General features: G+C 43.3%; 2 protein-coding genes across 2 annotated transcripts; both read left to right on the top strand.

Moving 5' to 3' along the window:
* Positions 1 to 6,613: 6,613 nt before the first annotated feature.
* On the top strand, positions 6,614 to 12,404 carry LOC308171775 (uncharacterized protein). Its single transcript, XM_080546654.1, has 5 exons — positions 6,614 to 7,399; positions 8,693 to 8,788; positions 9,150 to 9,255; positions 9,599 to 9,696; positions 9,952 to 12,404. The coding sequence occupies exons 1-4, from the start codon at positions 6,832 to 6,834 to the stop codon at positions 9,654 to 9,656; spliced, it is 828 nt and encodes a 275-aa protein (XP_080402780.1). The 5' UTR covers positions 6,614 to 6,831; the 3' UTR covers positions 9,657 to 9,696; positions 9,952 to 12,404.
* Positions 12,405 to 13,886: 1,482 nt separating this feature from the next.
* LOC308172024 (protein lifeguard 1) lies at positions 13,887 to 16,767 on the top strand (the record flags this gene model as incomplete). Its single annotated transcript, XM_080546934.1, has 6 exons — positions 13,887 to 14,130; positions 14,397 to 14,476; positions 14,654 to 14,854; positions 15,749 to 15,877; positions 16,121 to 16,264; positions 16,618 to 16,767. The coding sequence occupies 6 exons, from the start codon at positions 13,887 to 13,889 to the stop codon at positions 16,765 to 16,767; spliced, it is 948 nt and encodes a 315-aa protein (XP_080403060.1).
* Positions 16,768 to 16,829: the final 62 nt, after the last annotated feature.

Here is a 16,829-nt window from a genome sequence, read left to right as displayed (position 1 = left end):
TAAGAACCATGGTGCAAATCGTGAGTTTAGAATGATAAGGTTCTATCTCCGTTTAGGGCATCTCAGAGATATTGAGCGTCAAAGTGTTTACATTCCATTATATTCTGTGAGATGGAACCTTTGTATTTGTATTAATTACTAACAAAAAATGTCAACATTTTAAAAATAACACCACACAGGCATTAATAAACACCTAATGGATCAGATCATGTAAAAAAACTCAATTTTGACAAAAATTGAGATAGAACCTTATAATTCGAACGTCACGAAATGTTAAACAACAATTCATAGCCTACAGATAGAAAGTTAGTATCCCTCTGTGTTTACTCAATATGAATGGGCGTGGTTAACCACTCATAGGCACAAACTTACCTGAAACGTCGTGATTCGCCTTCTATTGACAAGTGGCAACTAAATAGTTAGCTTCAAGTCAAATCAGAATGTCCAAAGCTTTGCAGTCATGTCGATAACTTGCACATGTCGATATACTATTATCAATGGATTCAACTTCAGCAGCACCCAGACAGAGTCGCACTTCCTCGAATCGCGGCTTGTGACGGTGCAAGTTAATTACCGTAAGACCTTGCGTACGGGCTCTCAAAACTTATGATGAGAGAGAGAGAGAAAGAAAAGGGACAACCAGTAGGACATACATACAGTATGCCATGTTTTATTCTCTGCACCACCTGCTTTATTTTATTTATATTATTTTTATTTATTTTTTCATGTCATTGATATTATGTTGTTATGTTGTTGTTCGTCATATCTGTGATTGTGCTTTGGCAACACTTGTAAAACGTCATGCCAATAAAGCCTGTTGAATTGAATTGAATTGAATTGAGAGAGAGAGAGAGAGAGAGAGAGAGAGAGAGAGAGAGAGAGAGAGAGAGAGAGAGAAAGAGAGAGAGAGAAGCAACCGTAAAGACTGTAAATAAGTATCTGCACTATTTGCACCATGCTGATCTCTGTACATAATGTTTACAGTTCTCATTTATTTGTTGTTAAACTGCAATGTCCACACTTTTCTATTTTTATTTTAAGCTATCTTTATTTACCTGTATATATATATATAATATACACACACCCACACACAGCGTTGCAAATTATTTAGTTATTTAAAAACATTATTATTTAGTTTTTATATACTTTATTTTAATAGTCACATTTTTTTTTTTTTTACTTCAAACACAGTGGAACAAACAATTAGTCATACATGCATTCATACATACAAATATTACAGTAATGGTAATACACGTCAGGTCAAACAGTCATAATTCATTAAACATCATCAAGGTCTCTAACACAATACATTTTTTCCAATATTTCAAGAATTCCTCCTCTTCCTTTCTCCTCCTCTGCTGTGACACGAGCCTCTTGCAAGTCTCTCTGTATTCCCTGTGGATACACTCAGCCCTGTCGATCAGATCCCTGTAGTAGCACTCCCCTTTCCACCTTGTTTCCTCAGATATGGATTTGTCCTGAATGAACACATTGAGCAGGTACTTCCACGTGGTGATGTACTTTCGGTGGAAGTATTCTCTGTCCTGTTGTCTAAGACGCAGGGGGCGGCTGCTTGCACTGGTGTGTGAGGCTGATGAGAGGTAGACTGGAGAAAAAATGAAAGTCATGATAAGTTTTGGAATCTGTTGTAATTATTTCTCAGATGGTGCTACAGCTTACAAAACACTTCTAACAATGAAGAGAGTTGAGTGCAGGGAGGTACTCACTGAAGTTGTGAACTGAGGCTGGGGTGCACACCTGCCTCCCCCCCCCCTGCAGCACAGAGTCCAGAACTCTGAACCAAAGACTGTGTCTGATCTGAAAGTTACATATCCAAGGAATTCAAACTTAAAACATTCCAACATTTATATTGAGAAATACATTTTAAAAATCTATTTAAAAAAAAGATGTGTTGCCTCTCCATCAATGTACGTAGGCTACTACATGTGTATGAGTTATTTGCTTGTATGTATATACATATATATAATTATTATTTATTTATTTATTTTCAAGATTTGTTTATTTTCAAGAAAAAAAAACCTCAATAAATATATTGTTGAAAAAAAAAATGTGTAATTGTTTATTTCTCATATGAGTGGGTAATTTTGAGAGCAGATTGATTTGAAAATATAACCATCACTGTGTGTGACTCAACTTTACGTAAGTAAGTGTAGCTGAAATAGCCTAGGTGCACAAGATGGCGTCGTTTGACTTCCGGCGTACGACTACTGGCGTAAGAACTTCCGGTCTGGTTTGTTGTTACAGAAAAAGATGGCTTTTTACACTCGCTGTTTACAGGATCTCCCAAAAATCACGGTCGATGACGTACATCGAATCGTTAGCGCTTCCTCGGTAGCCCATTCTAGCAAAAAAGAAAAGGGATTCAAGATGTATATTTCGAGCTACCTCTACAACTATGAGGGTGAGTAACGGCATCATTAGTTAGAATACTAGCTAGCTAGCACTAACGTTAGCTTTTTAGCTGGCTGTGTTGCAACTACCTTGCTACTTTGTACTAGCCAGCTACATTCAAAACACAATATCAGTAACGTTACATTCTTGATTAACATTAACTTTATTATCTGTCTCTTTTTCAGTATCAAACAAAGATACAAGTACAGGAGAGGTCAGCGTCAGGGCGAGCTGCTATAGGTCCATGAGGAAGCATGAGAAACCGCACAATTTGAGAGTAGGGGGGATGCACAGTTATCTAGCTTTTACAGCTAGCTCTAGTTCTCAATCATGTTCTGGGGAGTCAATGTTGCCAGAGTTTGGATGTTAGGCAAAACACCAGTCAGTGATTTGAAATGAACATTAGGTGCAGCATGTTTAGCTTGGCATCCCCAGAAAATGGTTAGAGCATTTCTGTTCTATTTCAGATGTTCCACTCACCTAACTGTATCTGTTGCTATTCACAATATTCATACTTCCTTTAAATGAATCAGTTGAGACAGTTTCCAGAACCAAAAATGTTAAAGATCCAGTGCAGAGTTCTGTACTGCTGAAATGTTATTTCAGATTTAGAGTTTTCCTTGAACCCAGGTCTGTCTCAACTTATTCTTCTTTTTAAATCATGAATCAGTAAATGAAGACTGACAATTCTACTACCATTTAATAAAGTATGAACACGTTTTTAATGTCACCTCTTTCCTTACTATTTCAGGTTATATTGAAGGACTCATGCCCGATCGAGGGAGGCAACCTGAAGCTGAAGGAACAACACGCCTACTTTCTGTAAAGATAACATTATAGTATTGTAAAGAAGTTTACATGTAGATGAAGGCCATGGCATACATGATATGAACCACCAGGAGACATGAGTGAGTTAAAAACATATTTTTTTTTATTGTAAATCACCTCTAGACCAGCCTTTCTCAACTCCAGTCCTCGGGACCAGAAGATTTTTGTTGTAACCAGGAACTCACACACCTGACTTCACTAATCAAGGGCTTTTCTGATGGTTTGATTGGTTCAGTCATTAAATCAGGTGTTAAATCTGGACTGGATTTAGTTCCTGACCAGGAACTCACACACCTGATTTAATGACTGAACCAACCAAACCATCAGAAAAGCCCTTGATTAGTGAAGTCAGGTGTGTGAGTTCCTGGTTACAACAAATCTTCTGGCAAGTGGGTCTCGAGGACTGGAGTTGAGAAAGGCTTCCTAGACCATGAATTCATGTATATTTTGAAGTGAGGATTGCAGGCCAGGTTGGGAAGGTTGAAGGCCAGGTTTCCATCACTGTGTGGCCCATGCTTTGACCAGAGGTCCATTCTGATAATTCACCAGGAAGCAGGCCACGCTGAACAGCTGGTTGATGCTCCCAGTGACGGAGAGGGGGATGACTGTATCAAACAGTTTGTTCTCCTTCACCCTCCTGATGCACCTCTCCACATGGACCCTGAACCGTGCGATGGACTGCGTCTCTCGAATGTCTTCCTGGAGCATCTGGGTCCTCTGACACAGGAAGGCCGGCCGGTACATTCTGCAGGGGACGAGGTCATCAATGATGAAGCCCTTGTCCACCATGATGGCCATGTCAGGGGTCAGGAGAGAGATGATACCAGATTGTTTGAATATCTCTTTATCACTCACTGAGCCTGCATAGAGTGCTGAAACAAATGTAATGGCTCCATGTGGTGCCATCCCCAGCATGCACTTGAAGGTGCAATGTGACTTGTATGTTGAAAACACTTCACTCTGCAAGAGGAGGGAGGAAGGTGTTTGGCAGCGGATCTCTGTGCAGTCGATCACGACCTGGGTGTCTGGGTACTTCAACTTGAACTCGAGCGGCAGCTGAGCTTTGACAGCTTCCGGTGACATCCACAGACACACTGACCCCAGCAGGTTGTAAAGGAAGTTGGCCCATGTGACGACAATCCTACTGGCTGTGGTGCGGTGAATGTTGAATCGATGGCCCAGATCCCTGAGCGTCATGCCCACCGAAAGGTGCATCAGAAATAGGAACAGCTCGTCAACAGGTTCAAGTTTCTGTCAATAAAGAAAAACACTGCCAGTTTACATTAGGGATGCAACCTCAGCAAATATGTTCAAGTCAAGACTAAAACCCCATCTTTTTTATATTGCCTTTAAATGACTAAATAATACAATTATGATTATATAATGATTGGAGCACTTTGAGCTGCAACGTTTGCAGGAAAAGCACTATACCAATTTTATGTTTTATATTTTTAAAAGTTATTATTATTGTTATTATACACATACATATTATTGTTACGATCCACAACAGAACAGCAGCTGATATAACCAAACTATAACGGCCAACATGTTGTAATTTTACTGTTTTTAAAATGATGTCCAGTTCAAAGAAGAAAACATACCGTTGCTCTTAAAGGAACAGGCTCCTCAGGGTCAGTAGAGGATACCTTATCCCGGGTCACCATCACCATTCTGGAGGTACAAGGCTCGATCATGCGCCAGAAGCACATGAAATGTTCATAGGTAGCAAACCTTAGGACAAGCCAGAATACATGACGTGTTAGTTTAATTGTATCTATACAGTTGTTAGACTACAAGCAAACATGTATGTATACATTAATGAATGAATGAATGAATGATCTTTATTGTCATTGTAACAGGTACAACGAAATTCAAATGCAAACCCTAGGACCAGGTGCTAACAAACAAACAGTCTTAAGATAGTAAAAAAACAAGAATGAGACATAAATAGGGGGGGATATAAATAGAAATAGGGGGGGGGATAAGTGGTCGGTAGACATCTGAGAATGTATCTATAAGGTGAACTTCTATACACTATATGGCCTATTCACAGGGGAGTATATAGACAGGGGGGAGTTAACATGTAACTGTGTACTTTTATAAACATATGGACTAGTAGACTTGTATACATATGATCCTTATCACAAGAATATGATCCTTATCACACAATGGGTACAGTACTTATTATCTACTACGTGGGTGTGCGTGAGAGAGATGGGGGTGGAGAGACTGAACAGGTGAGTTAATTTGCCTGGGGGGATTAATAAATGAAATGATACATATCAGACATACCTGGTGTAAAAGCGTATGTTCTCGTCGGAACCTGCGAATCGCCACAGGCTGAAGTTGGCCTCTAGCTGGACGGTCTCCAGCTGTCTGGAGCCTTTCTAGTTCCTTCCTCAATGACTCGTTTTGGGCCAGGACGTCATCCAAAGCAGCAGGATCAGGAGCCAAGCAGTAATCGTGGTCTGGCAGGGTGACCTCCATCTCATCAGAGGAGTCCTGCATTGCTATCATAGGGGCGACACGCTCACGGCGCTCCCACACACATTTAAAGAGACACGGGACGGCTCCTTTCTTCAGCCTCCTTAACCCACCTGCAGCTGGCACAGCGAAATCACCTGGTTCAAAATGCTGACTGCACACTTTGCTGTTCTTGGTGACACGAAATGCGTCCCGCCGAATCTTCGCTAGCCACTTAGCATTTGCCTCAGAGTTGCTTGGGAAGGAATGAAAACTTAAGTGCGAATTATAGCGCGCCGAATTCACACATTGTGGCACACAACAGTGATCATTGGAGCCTGATTCACGTCGTTGGTACGTGAACCCACGTTTTTGAATTGTTCCACTCATGACCGCTAATAAGTAATGTATTGTATAATAACTAATGTAATATGAAGGCTAACTAATGACTAGGATGTCAACATCCGGTTACACCGGAAGTTCTTACGCCAGTAGACGCACCCGGAAGTTCCGCAGCGCGACGTTAATGCAACAAGCCTAACCGATAAAGGAAAAAGACCCAGACATAAATCCCGGAGTGATGTTACTACATGCTGTTAATTCTAAGCAAAACTAACTAGTTTGATCATTTAAATATTGTTTTTAGTTCAAGGAGACCAATATCTCTCATAAAAGCCATTCCTCCATTGAAGTACGAACTGAGTCGATGTTTCTTAAAGTAAATGTCTAAATATTCTCTCTGGTGTCAGATCAGTTATCAGGATGTGAGAGGATCAATGGGACGTGCCTTTTAAGGGTATTCAAACGACGGTTACCGTAACTATCCTTGTAGCTGTTCGGAGGAAACGCAAAAAAGTCATTTCCGCTGCAGCAGCGAGACAGGACGTCAAAGAGAAGGTGGGGAGAAGAGACAAAACATTGAGCCAGGAAAATAACCGTTAACCGTTAAAGTACTAATAATCACTTTTATATATATGTTGGTGGACATAGTGGCAGCCAGGAAGAGAGTTTAAACTAACTTACACACCCCGAGAACACGACACCGACCAGGCTGAAAGCCCTTGTTCTGTTTCCCTTGTTTAGCTAGCTCCGTTAGCTAGCCGGGTAGCGGCTCCCAGAGAGAGAGAGATGGGGACCAGAGCCAGCCGCTTACAGGAAGAGTCTGTGGTGCCTTCGGCTTTCGTCAAAGATGGCCCGAAGCAGCGGGACTCTTATCGTCGAGCCCGGTGCAGTAGGCCCACCAGTCTCATGGTGGACTTCTCGGGGAGTTTCGAGGACACGGATACGGCCAACCACAGCCGCTCGGAGGAAGGCAGCGCCAGCGATTCGGACATGATGGGGGTTCAACAGGCGAGCAGCGCCGAGGGGAGCCCCGCAGACCACCACACTCCTCTCCCCTCCATCGGCCAGGCGTCGCCCGCAGAAGACCTGAACAGTGAAGAGTGCAAGAGTGAGGAAGACTCTGGTGATATCAGTCCCCTTGAAGGTGCTGTCAACACCGAGGAGCAGTCTCCCGGAGAGGAGACCGGAGGCCGCGTGGTGCCTCACCGCACTTTCTCCGAGCGTCTACCCGGCAACAGGCACTCCTCCTCCGGGCGCACCGTGAGCGCCAGATCGGCCCGGGTCCGAGGCTCCCACCAGCGGCCGGTGTCGGAGGCTTGGATCGGCCTCTACCGGGTCAACAGCCGCCACGGCAGTGAGTGATTTTCGTGACCAAAATGTGATGTTGGTTGATGTCTTGTTGACAAACGTTGTTGACCGTTTGGGATATCTCGTGACGTTAGAATTATAAGGTTCTAAGATCTCCATTTTTGTCAGAATTGAGTTTTTTTTTTTTTACATAATCTGATCCATTAGGTGTTTATTAATGCCTGTGTGGTGTTATTTTTTTAAATGTTGACATTTTTGAGTTAGTAATTCATAAAATACAAAGGTTCCATCTCACAGAACATAATGGAATGTAAACACTTTGACGCTCAATATCTCTGAACTGCCCTAAACGGAGATAGAACCATATCATTCTAAACGGAGATAGAACCTTATCATTCTAAACGGAGATAGAACCTTCTCATTCTAAGCTCACGATTTGTTGACGGTGTGTAGGTTTACTGCTCTTTGGCATGTTTGTATTGTATTTTTTTTTACTGTAGGTCTTAAATATCAGCACCTTTTTGTTTGGTTGATATGATTATGTTAGAACATTGCATTGATTTCCACACTGTCAACTCGGGACGGGAGTGCAAAGATCAGTAACCAATATATCATCCAAAACATCACACAATCTAGCCACGATCCAGCGAAATGCAATTCTTGAAATCTCTAACCCTAACCAACTTTAAAAGTGTAAGCGGCAGATTATTTTACTACACATAGACTGTCATGAGAATTTCATCATCAAAGAGAGTATTACATTCTCCATACAGCCATAGGGTGAAGAGGACGTTTGACAGTTAAGAATCTCTCATTGTACACATAAATACAGATGGACAGAAATGGTGTTTCCATGTGAGATCTCAACCCAAACACAACAAAGGGGTCTATTTTCCCACACGCAGCCCCGGAGCAGGTCTAGTAGGAAATGGGTCAAAGGCCTCCACACGTACAGTACACACACCCCTGGCAAAGGCCCAGAGAGGGGAGGGAGAATGTAGGCCAACCGGGTTCTGGCTCTTCCCCCCTACCCCATGCCCGGACGCCCGAGGCTGCTTCGAGTCCTCTTGTTTTGCGTGACGTCTTAGCGGAATGCTGATGACTGGAAAACTAGTAACAGGTCAGCCTGTCCTAGGATCATCATCAGACCAGACCACATTGATCAATCAAATGTCAACATTGTGTGATAGTGATAGCCCAATATTTTGTTGATACACTGATGAGCCAAAATATTATGCCAGTCATTGTCAATGGTCCGCAGTCATAATGTTTTCGGTGTATGTGTTGTTGTTTTTCTAATTGGACTGCATTAACCCGGGGCATACTGTCTTGTTCACAGATATACGCTGTCCTTTCTGCTCCAAGCCTTTCCCTGGGGGCCGAATCGAGGATCACCTGTTGAGCTGTCTGACGTCCCCCCCACTCCCCTACAACAGTGAGTAACAGGGCAAACAATCTGCAATTTACCCCTTTGTGATGTGCTGGTGTACCTAGCTACCATCCCCAGTTACTCATACGCAACTTAACACTCAACAGAGAGACTGCCACAACTTGGATATCTGTCTTGTATATCGTCCAGTTTTAACATTGACCCAGGCAGTGTGGCCTTTCAAACAACCAAACAATATGAACGGTCAGGCAAGCTGGATCTTGTCGGAAATCCCCTCTCTTGTCCTCTGGGGATTTGCGATGACACTGACGTCTAACTGAGATGGTGTGTGTGTGTGTGTGTGTGTGTGTGTGTGTGTGTGTGTGTGTGTGTGTGTGGGATCATGTCTGTGTGGTGTGTTTCTCAGCGGATGTGCTGAGCAGGGACAGCGGTGAGTGTTCCATCTGCCTGGAGGATCTGCTGCAAGGAGAGACCATCGCCCGGCTGGCCTGCCTCTGCGTCTACCACAAGAGGTAAACAAACCGTCGTTATCTTGTATTAGCAAGGCGTTTCACCTCGGTTACGGTTACCAGGAAGGAAGTCTCCTCATAGCTGAAGAAACAACCGCAAATGTTTGTTTTTGTTACGAATCATGATGTTTCGCAATAGGTCAGATTCGTAATTGTAGCAATGCATGTCCATTAAAAATACATTTATAAAGTGATTTCATTTGATTTAATCCCCCCCCTCTCTCTCTCTCTCTCTCTCTCTCTCTCTCTCTCTCTCTCTCTCTCTCTCTCTCTCTCTCTCTCTCTCTCTCTCTCTCTCTCTATCTCTCTCTCTCTCTCTCTCTCTCTCTCTCTCTCTCTCTCTCAGCTGTATTGATTCCTGGTCCAAGGTGAAGCCCTGCTGTCCTGAACACCCTTTCGATTGACTCATGGGTCACATCCTCCACAGTGACACACCTGACTCAGGTACATACACGCATGTGTGAGAATGAGAGAGAGGGGGGAAGGGAGGCACACTGTCCCAACACCATATCACATTATCCAACTGAAATACAGGTAGAATTCAGTTAAGATACAATATAATATATGCTTGAATATGTTGTAAGATAAAATGAATATGAATAATGTTGTAAGATTAAAAAAGATGCTCGTCAGTTGACTTTGTAACAGATGTGAGTGGTCATTTTACTGATGTCGGACACACTTTCTTCACCCCCCCAGGAGACTACACTGTACACTGTATTCAACATGTCAGAATATATATAAGATGGAACAATGGAAAAATACAAGCGGCGAGCCTCCTCCTAATTTGACTCAATGAGACACAGCACCAGGAGGACACCATGGCAGGTGACAACCACATCGGGCCTCCTCAGTCTGGGCCGGTCCATTTGGGCCTGTTCAAGCCAACACAGAGGCACAGGGGGGGCCCACTTCTCCTAGATGAACTCAGCCTAAAATGCTGGACTCTTATGTCCCAAGACGGACGGAAATATTATCATCACACCTGATTGACAGTCGTCGTCCCTGAGAGACCTCTTGATCACGATGATCTCAGAGAGAGGAGAGCAAAAAAAAAGAAAAAATGTGTCTGTGGCTCTGCTCTCCATGCGGTGGGTGGGTTCCCCACATAGGACAGGTCATCCTCTCCCCGTGCGGTGGGTGGGTTCCCCACATAGGACAGGTCATTTCTTATCTATCTCACTGCACACAAGTATTGTGCAGGGATCCATTGTTACATTGGGTGAATGTTTCATTCTATCGATTTAAAAAAGAAAAAGAAAGATTAACCAATCCAGAGTGAACCGTTATAGCGTAAATATTGCAATGCATTGCTTTTCTTTTTTTTCTTTTCTATATAAATAGCCAGATGTCGGAAAGTGGGGCTTTTATTTTGGTGGATGGGGAGTTGCTGTAGTGACTACGGTGTTTTTCTATTGTCCAACCATGCATTTCAGGGGAACACGCTGCGAGTCAGTTGATTGTTGTGTTCGAGGCTGAGCTGGTCAGTTAAGGTGGTTAGCGCACAGGTGTTCTAGAACTGTTGTTGTAGAACTACTGTTCTAGAGGAGCTGGGTTCTGGTTGGTTCTTAGCCTTCGGTGCTGCTGTATAGTGGCTGAGCCAGAGCACAGGTGACCACAATGAGCACTTCTCTCCTCCCCTAAGCTGAACCTCCTCGGATAAGGTCTGCTTGATTGAACCACAGTTGCTGTGTGTGTGGGTGTGAACGAATGGGGACCAGAATGTCAAGGTGTAACTGCCCAACTCCAACTGGTTGTGTAGTTGGGTGAGAGGTGTGGGTGTTTATGGCAGTGTGGATCAACTGCTCTGACTCCTGCTTGATGAGAGAGCTTGTTTAAAAATGTAAGTTCTACTTTTAAATCACACAGCTACTTTAGCAACGTACTGCTACTTGAACCCCCAATCCCTCCAAACTCTGGTCCACGTTGGAGGCATGCTAGAGGCATGTGGTACGTCCCTCTCTCTGGGGTAAAGTCTGGATATTTGGACCAGGCCCTGAGCGATAGTTTGGCCATCTGGCTACATTCTTGTCGGAGAGAGGGAGAGATGTATTTTTGGGGCATGTTTACGCCATGTATGTGGCAGCTGCCTCTCCTGTTACTGGAGGTTGTGAACAGCTGATGGGTGATTATTGGATCAACCTCCCTCCCTCCCTCCCCTCCTCCTCTTCCTCCCCTTAAGAAGATATATATTGACATTGTATGATTACCATTAGGATTATTATAACTACATGTGTTTTAACTGCTACCTTTGCCTGTGTGTTGGTTGCCTTTGCTTGGTGAGAGGTTCATAAGATGCATTTCTGGTGTTGTTATAGGGGGGGGGGGGGGTGAGCTGTGATGTCACAGTGTGCTGCTCTCCTGGACTGGTTGAAGATCAGCATGAGGACTAGCCTAGTGCTGGGATCTGTCAAGCATTCCTATTGGTCAATCTCCCCTAACTCTTGCCCCACATCCTGCTTTCTGAGGTGCTATGACCTGCCCTGCCCCTAGATGGCAGTCCTGTGCATGTTACCATACCCTCTTGTATTGAGAGAAGAAGAAAATACAATGACGCCAAAAGTATGTCTGTACATGAGAAACTGGGAGATGTGTGTGTGTGTGTGTGTGTGTGTGTGTGAGAAAGAGTGTGTAAAACAGAGAAAATGGATCATTAGATGTTACATTTTTTTGTGGTGATGATGATGATGATGATGATGAATAACTAATGTTGTGTTTGTAAAGGTGGGAGCAGGGGGAGTGGGGTTATCAGTGAAAATATGGACAAACTGAAGCCCCAAATGTTGCTCACTTTCCCCTTAAGATGTGTGGTGCAATACAGTACCTCAATTTTTACAAATGCTAAAAACTCATCAGCTATTCTCCCCAGGATGATATTTTGTATGTACCGCATCCTGCCCTCACAGGGTTTTACTCCTCATTGGCCCATAGCTGTGTGACGGTTATGGTATATATTCAATGAGAATGTTTTAAAGGTCACAACAGCGATATCTGCATCCCAAGATATGGACAATCTGCCTTCTCTCTGGTATAGAACAATTGAGTTTATTTATTAAAGTGTAAATATGTATTGCAATTCAAAATGGCTTGGTCTTTGTCTGTTCATTATACTGTTTCTAAGCTCAGATCTTTTGTATGTCTCGAAGTTGTTTTTATATGTATTTTTTACAATAAATATAATGTGTGAGCCCTGTTTTGTTGTGTGTGTGTGTGTGTGTGTGTGTGTGTGTGTGTGTGTGTGTGTGTGTGTTCTCATTAATGTTTGAGCATATCTGCATCAAAGGAAGAGTCCATGCCTAAGACACCCATAGGATCTCATTTTGTTATTGATTTTTATATGCGTGTGTGTGTGTGTAAGGAGAAAGACATTTTAACTATAAAACTCGGTGATTGAGGTCAGAATAGTACAGAGGATTGGTTTCCCCCCATTATGTCATTTACAGTATTCAGTTTCACAACTCTGTGTACTCCAACTGTTGCGTCCATATGGAGTATTATTTGCACATAAACTCAACCCTATAACACCAGTTTATAGTTTGTAATTATTTTAGCAGTTATGTATAATGGTAATAATGACATATCATATGGAAGGCCATCAACGTAATTAAACGTCTTAATTAAACGTCTTTGCGTGTCCACGCAAATGTATTTGTTGTAAATCGCCTTTCAACTTCCACAATCCTATCTGACAACGTTTATGAAAAGGGGGTTCTTTTTTTTTCTTCTTTTTTTTTTTCCGTTCCGTCCTTCTACCGTTAGAGAAGCTGCACATGTCTTCTGCATGTTACACCACACCACGTCTCGTCACCACAGACAGAAGTATAAGACTGTTATTTCCTGTACGGTTGTTTCAGTTGGCGTGTGAAAGTCTGGATGTACTGAAGTTTACACCTCTTCACCAGACAGTGGAAAAAGCGCACCATCAAAGCTCAGCATCAGTGAATCTCAGGTAAAAAGGTAATAATAATAATAATAATATTTTTTATTTGTATAGCACTTTTCCTGCAAATGTTGCAGCTCAAAGTGCTTATTATGTAAGGTAATCACTTAGGTGAGTGCCTAGTGGTCTCTTCTCTGATTGGTGTACCTCAATTTCTCTGGAGTGAATACATTTTAGGCTGTCAATGATGTTGAGTTGTGACAGTTTTAACAAAAAATATTTTCTGCAACAAAAGTGAGTTAGTGATTTATTTTATTTTTTTAAATAGCTCTTTTTATGGTTAGTGCCCAGTCTCATTCTTATTCTCATTCACTTAGTTGAGTTCAACTACCTGTTACTGAGAACTGTGGTTATGCTGAAAATAAGCTACACACACAAACAAGCAAACACAGAGATCGACACACAAATCAACTTGTAAGTAATTTAGGCAAGTAACAAGTAATATATGCTATTTAAAGTAATAGAACTCGACAGGGACAATTCCCCCCCCCCCACAGACACACACAGAACATGTCAATGAAGCCACACAGTGTTTACACATAAACTGTCTTCCTGTTTTGTGGAAACCCCCTACTTGTGCAACACACCTGCAACACTTTTTTGTAACCAAGATCTCATATCCACACATCCCTGTCAGTATCAATGCGTTTTACTTGAAACCTTCTTCCCGTTTCACACTTCAGTGTCTCTCAGGATGACAGATGCACAGAACTACCTCACACCCACTGCCCCGGACTTCCTCCCCACCGACCTGGCCCAGCCACCCCCTTACCCCCAGGGGGGGGCACAAGCAGACCCTGCTCCACCGTACATGCCACCTCCCTACTCTGCAGCCCCGGTGCTGTACCCCCCTCCACCAGGAGGTGACTTTGGACCGCTCCCACCTGGGGAGGTGTACCCCCAAAAAGCTGATGGGGCGGCCCAGGATGGACATCCAGGTACAGAATGAGAATAGTATCTACTGTTTCTACTGTACAGCTGCCCTGAAATAATCCAACACAGAGGAGGTTCCGTCATGTAAGGAGCTTGAAAGATAAAGAGAAATTAAGAAATAGTGCGAGCAACACCATTCCTTTTAATGCACTCAACATTCATGTGTTGTGTTAAATGACCACTGAAAAGGGTATAGTACAAACAATAACCACACAGTTATGGTATTTCAGTATTGTGGGCAGTTATTAATCAGCATTAATCCAACACACAGAAGGGGAAACGGCAGACCCCAACGCCCTCCTGGTCTCATCATTTGATGACAAGACAATAAGGAGGGCTTTCATCAGAAAGGTCTGTACTGGTGTTTCTCTGACGGTTTTGGTCTCCAGGCCCAGTTATGTTTTTACACTGACCTCACTTGCTCACCTGCAAACCCTCTAATTATGGTAACCCTGTCTGTCTGTCTGTCTCTCTGTCTGTCCGTGTCTCTGTCCATCTGTCCGTCCTCCTGTCTGTCTGTTTATCCAGGTGTTCAGTATTGTGACGGTGCAGCTGCTGTTCACCTTCAGCGTAGTGTGTGTGTTCACGTTCTCCACGGCGGTCAGGGAGGTGGTCCGGGACAACCTCTGGTTGTACATCAGCGCCTACGTCATCTTCCTTGTGGTGGCCATCAGTCTCAGCTGCTGCAGCTCCTTCAGCCGCGCTCATCCCTGGAATCTGGTGGCACTGGTGGGTCCCACTCCGCTATGCCCAACCCCACTCTGGAGGACGGCCCAGTGTAATGCATGGAATGGAATCAGGAATAGTGTTAACCCACATGTGTGTTTGATACCATGCGTCATTCCATTCCCACGTATAACAATGAGCCCGTCGTCCGATTTCTACCTCCAACAGCCTTTTTTATTTTATCTTATTTTACCTTTATTTAACCAGATAAAATCAGTTGAATAAATTCTCTTTTTTGTTTTTTTTGTTTTTGTGGGGCAGTCCCACTCATATTTTTAATTGTATTGATAGATACACTGAACATTTAGACAGGAAGGATGGGTGAGAGAGAGAGGAGGGATGACATGCAGGATATGTCCCCGGACGGAATCGAACCTGGGGACCCTGCGGTTACATGGTCAGCGCTTAACCCGCTACGCCACCTAAGCGCCCCACAAATTCTCATTTTCAATGACGATCTGGCCAAGAGGCCCCAGCAAGAATAAAAACAAACATATAAACAGAAATACTCATGGTCAACATAAAACAATACATACAATACATGAGAACGGCAAAGACAGTGAAGATACATAAATAAAAACAAATAGAAACAAAATCAACTAACCTATGTGTGGAAAGAGAGCGGGGTGTGTGTGTGTGTGTGTGTGTGTGTGTGTATGTGGAGGGGGGGGGGCAATCAGCAGGAAGAACAGTCAACTATGATCTGATGAAGTTTATTTTTGAGCCTCCCTTGGTGTGGATATGATAACTGATAACCTTGGGTAACTGAGGGTAAGACTGGGTGTGAATATCTATGAGATTCTTGTAACTAACAGTGTGTGTGTGTGTGTGTGTGTGTGTGTGTGTGTGTGTGTGTGTGTGTGTGTGTGTGTGTGGTGTGTATCATCGTGTCTCCAGGCCGTGGTCACTGTCAGCCTGTCCTACCTGGTCGGAGTTGTGGCCTCCTTCCATGAAACCACCTCTGTGGTCATCGCCATGGGAGCCACGCTGGTCATCTCCTTCAGCATCATCATCTTCTCAGCCCAGGTCAGGCTGCTAATCCTACTGGACTGGACTCTACTATTCTTTCCTTCTTCCTCTATCACTCTTCTTTTGATCACTTTCTTCACTTAGATATGATGATGTATTGTTTAAGAGTATTATTGATTATTTATGTATTCAATTGCCTTCACTCCTCTTCCTGGAGGTCATCTTAATTGAAATGTTCATGTCTTTAATATTTTAACATTGTTACATTTACCCACTCTATCTTTTTGTGGCCAACTGTAGACTCGTGTGGACTTCACTGTGTGTAACGGGACTATGTTGGTGCTGGCAATGACCCTGCTCATGTTCGGGTTCTTCAGTACATTCTACTACAACCATATTACACAGATAGTCTACGGGTGTCTGGGGGCTCTGCTGTACTCACTGGTACGTCACAACTCATTTTTAGTAGTTACGACGAGTTCACTCTTTAGGCCCATTCCACCATAATCCCCGCCTCTCTTACCAACCCATTCTACCAGTCCACACTCGTGCTGTCAGCTCTAGTAACTCTACTGTTTGGAGTTGATAACCCCACGATATCCAGAGATGAAGATGGTCGGCAGTGATGTCACACTGCAGGGATTGTGTAAAAACATGCAGCTCAATATCACACCGTGTAGGCCTACTAAACGTATCAACATTCAATAGGAACCTATTTCTATCACGGTCAAAGAAAAATAAATAATCATTGCCCGTCTTAATCATAATCATTGTCTGTCTTTCTGTCTCTCTCCCAGTTCCTGGCAATTGACACTCAGCTGGTAATGGGCAGACAGAAGTACAGCCTGAGCCCAGAGGAGTACGTGTTTGCTTCTCTGATCATCTACATGGACGTCATCCTCATCTTCCTCTACCTGCTCATGCTACTGGGAGGAAGCTCTCGTTAAGAGACATACCATGTGACACACACACACACACACACTGCATTGTAAGCACACTCCAGTCAGAA

The sequence above is a fragment of the Nansenia antarctica genome (assembly GCF_963989245.1).
Source record: "Nansenia antarctica genome assembly, chromosome: 16".
Lineage (NCBI taxonomy): Eukaryota > Metazoa > Chordata > Actinopteri > Argentiniformes > Microstomatidae > Nansenia > Nansenia antarctica.
Note: the sequence above shows the minus strand (reverse complement) of the source record. Positions and strands in the feature narration are given on the sequence as shown.